The following is a 3,213-nucleotide window of genomic DNA, read 5'->3' on the forward strand; positions in this document are numbered from 1 at the left end:
GCCAAGTTTGCGTAAACATTTTCTATACCTCTTTTTTGACGAACCTTGTACATCGCGCTCCATCTTTGAAAAACGCGAGACAGAATGTACAGTGGATATTACCCCAATTGCGAATTGTACAAATGTCCGTTGCTGTCAGTAACATGGAAGGAATGCTGTCAAACCAGGAGGACAGATGGCGTGTCATCCCGAGAAACTCGTTCATGTCCAAACAAAACTGTGTGATAATTAACACCTATGGCCTTTAGCTACTGCGAGCCCGCACGGCAAGAAAGGAATGCGGTAGGATAACCAACTTACTGCAATGCTTGAACTCTCGTTTGGCTCGTCAGATAGCATTGCCGCTTCAAACTCGAGACGCGTCATTACAGAGGCGTGGGGCGTAAAATTACATTAGGACGTTTACGGGTTGGCGTACTTGGCGTACGCGTTGATGAAAAACTCGGGCTCCTTGATCGTCTGCTTGAAAGCCGGGCGTTCGACCGCGGCTTCGTACGCGGCCGTGAGAAGCGGGTAGCCCTTGAGAAGCTCGAAGTCGCGGTAGTGCTTGAGAATGATCTGGAAGCGGAAGAAGAACGGGATGATGTTGATCTCGGCGCTGCTCAGCTGATCGCCAAAGAGGTACGGGCCCTTGGCGCGGAACTCGGCCGCGTGTTCCCGGTAAATCTTCTCGAGCTCGTCGAGCGTCTCGCGAATGTCGGCCTCAAAGCCCTCCTTCTTGGCCGGGTCCTGGTTGCGCAAGAGTCCATAGAACGGACCAATCTCAAGCTTGGCTTGGGCCAGCTGCGCCAACGCAGCGTGCTCGGGGTGGTCGCGCTGGTGCAGCTTGCCGCCGTTGTACTTGACGTCGAGGAACTGCGCGATAATGGCCGACTCGAAGATCGATGTGCCGTCGTCGAGGAGGAAGGGCACGGTATGGTACCGGTTGAACTCGGTAATGTACGCCTCGGGCATCGACGCGAGCGAGACGTCAATCATGTGGAACGGCGCGTTCGACTCGACCGCCGACCACAGCGCGCGGTGCCCAAACGGGCAAATGAGGTTGTTGAAGAGGTGGACCTTGCCGTCCTTCGTCTTGAGCGATGCGCGGTCCGCGGCCGAGAGCGTGTTAAAGTCGGTGATCTCAAAGGTCATTTTTGAAGTGGTCGCGACGTGGGCAATTTGGAAATGACTGCAGCTTCCACGGAAGCGGCGAGGAAGGCGTTGGGCGACGGCTGCGATCATGGCTGTTGGACGTTTGGTATTTGCGATGATGAGGTAATACGGTACCCTTTAACCAATCATCACGCGTGATGGCCGACAAATCTTTGTCTTTTTGGCCAATCCATGAAAGCGACAACGTGCGGCCGGTGGCGGTTGTACAACGCTCGAGTTTGCAACGTCGGAAGCTTCGGAGGATGCAGCTGAAGACGTCGGGAGGAATCGTGGCATTATACTGCTCCTAGCGTCGCACAGGATACATGCGAGGACTCGAAGACAACGAAGAAGGTCCGAGGGGCACAGCTGCCAGCAGCCTTGCGTAGATGGCACGACGCCACGTGATTGGCTGACGGTGCCGAATTCGCAGGATTTGCTCGCCATCTGGTGTGCCACGTCACTCGCCAAGTGCAATGTCACCAAATCCGCCCCGTCTCCATACAAACAAGAGGATAATTTTAATATTGCTATAAATGAGAAATCGTGCATCTGAACCAATTTCGAGCCAAAGCGCGCGCTAAGATCGTCATTTTTCCATATCCTCCTTTGCAAGTATGCCCGCTCAGCAACTCACGACCGTCGCGTACACGTCGCTCTCGGACGCTGACCTTGACGCGCTTAAGACGGACGGCAAGGTTCATCTCTTCAACAACATTGGCTGCCCATTCGGCCACCGCGCGCTGTGGACCGCCGCCGAAGTCGACGCACCACTTACGGTCTACGAGATTGGTCTCTACGCCGAAATGCCGCCCAGCTACGTCGAAAAGTTCAACCGGTATCACACCGTGCCGTTCCTTGTCCACGAAGGGTACCCTGTGTACGAGTCAGCGATTGTGGCGCAGTTTTTGGACGCCAAATACAACGGCGGGAAGCTCCACAACCGCGACAGCCCCGAGCGCGCGGCATTGGCGCAGCTGGCCCAAGCCAAGTTTGAGGCTGGTCCGTTCTACGCACTTCTCCGCAACCAGGACCCGGCCAAGAAGGACGAGCTCGAGGCCAAGATCGAAGCCGCGCTCGGCGACCTCGAAAAGATCTACCGCGACCACGCAGCCGACTTTCGCGCCGACGGCCCATACCTTCTCGGCGCCGACCTCAGCAGCGCCGAGATCAACATCGTGCCGTTCCTCTTCCGCTTCAAGCACGTCTTGAGTCATTACCGCGACTTTGACATTACGAAAGGCTTTCCGCTCCTCACGGCGGCGTACGAAGCTGCGATCGCACGCCCGGCGTTCAAGCTCACGGTGCGTGACCCTGAGTACTATATCAACGCGTATGCAAAGTACGCCAACCCGTAAATGACATAATGCCACTTGTCGTGTGTTCTACGACTTTTTGTGCTCTGAAAGCGGATATATACCGTGCCAACAGCATCCGCACCTGATAAACAACGATGGCACGGATGAAGGCGCCTCCCACGACAACGTATACTGTTTTGATAACATACTCGTTGTTTTGACGTTGTCGATGTCTCTCGCCGTGGCAACAGTGTTGCTTTGTCTTTAACGACAGCGGGTGCTTCGTAAGAAGTTCAAGTTCTAGACACATTGTGCATTGCATCTACATCTTTGCATACCATTGTTCTATAATCGGATACTGAGACGACAGATATGAGTCAGGAAAAGAATGTCCATGCTAGTGCCAATGGTTGCAGTGGCTCGACAATCAAGCTCGGCCCCTATTGTCGCTTGTTGGTACTACCTACATCCACTCGGATGCCCCACCGACTTTTGAAAAAGTACAATTGTTTCAATCGAAAAGATAATAGTTTACAATAGCCAGAAAACGTTCTAGTTGACTTGCGTCGATTAGACCCACGTCATCTCGCCCTTGGCGACCTTGGCGCTGAGCTCGAGGCTGTCGACGCCACCGATGGTGGGGTACAAGGCCTTCATGGCCGCAATGAGGTACGTGCTGTTGGCAGCCTTGGGCGTCTCGATGTCAAAGTCGCGAATGTACTTGGCCGTGAACGCGGGCGACTCCATGTCGGTGACCGGGCCCGGAAGGCCGTGGCCCGGC

The 3,213-nt window shown here is 54.7% G+C and overlaps 2 protein-coding genes across 2 annotated transcripts; one reads left to right on the forward strand and one right to left on the reverse strand.

The window, feature by feature from the left end:
* Positions 1-398: 398 nt before the first annotated feature.
* Positions 399-1,142, reverse strand: SPRG_16151 (hypothetical protein). Its single transcript, XM_012355523.1, has one exon. The coding sequence runs from the start codon at positions 1,132-1,134 to the stop codon at positions 403-405; it is 732 nt and encodes a 243-aa protein (XP_012210913.1). The 5' UTR covers positions 1,135-1,142; the 3' UTR covers positions 399-402.
* A 596-nt stretch (positions 1,143-1,738) lies between these two features.
* SPRG_16152 (hypothetical protein) lies at positions 1,739-2,492 on the forward strand (the record flags this gene model as incomplete). The annotated part of the gene is made up of 1 exon (XM_012355524.1): positions 1,739-2,492. The coding sequence occupies exon 1, from the start codon at positions 1,752-1,754 to the stop codon at positions 2,490-2,492; it is 741 nt and encodes a 246-aa protein (XP_012210914.1). The 5' UTR covers positions 1,739-1,751.
* Between the last annotated feature and the right edge of the window lie 721 nt (positions 2,493-3,213).

Source organism: Saprolegnia parasitica, assembly GCF_000151545.1.
Source record: "Saprolegnia parasitica CBS 223.65 unplaced genomic scaffold supercont2.258, whole genome shotgun sequence".
Classification (NCBI taxonomy): domain Eukaryota; phylum Oomycota; class Saprolegniomycetes; order Saprolegniales; family Saprolegniaceae; genus Saprolegnia; species Saprolegnia parasitica.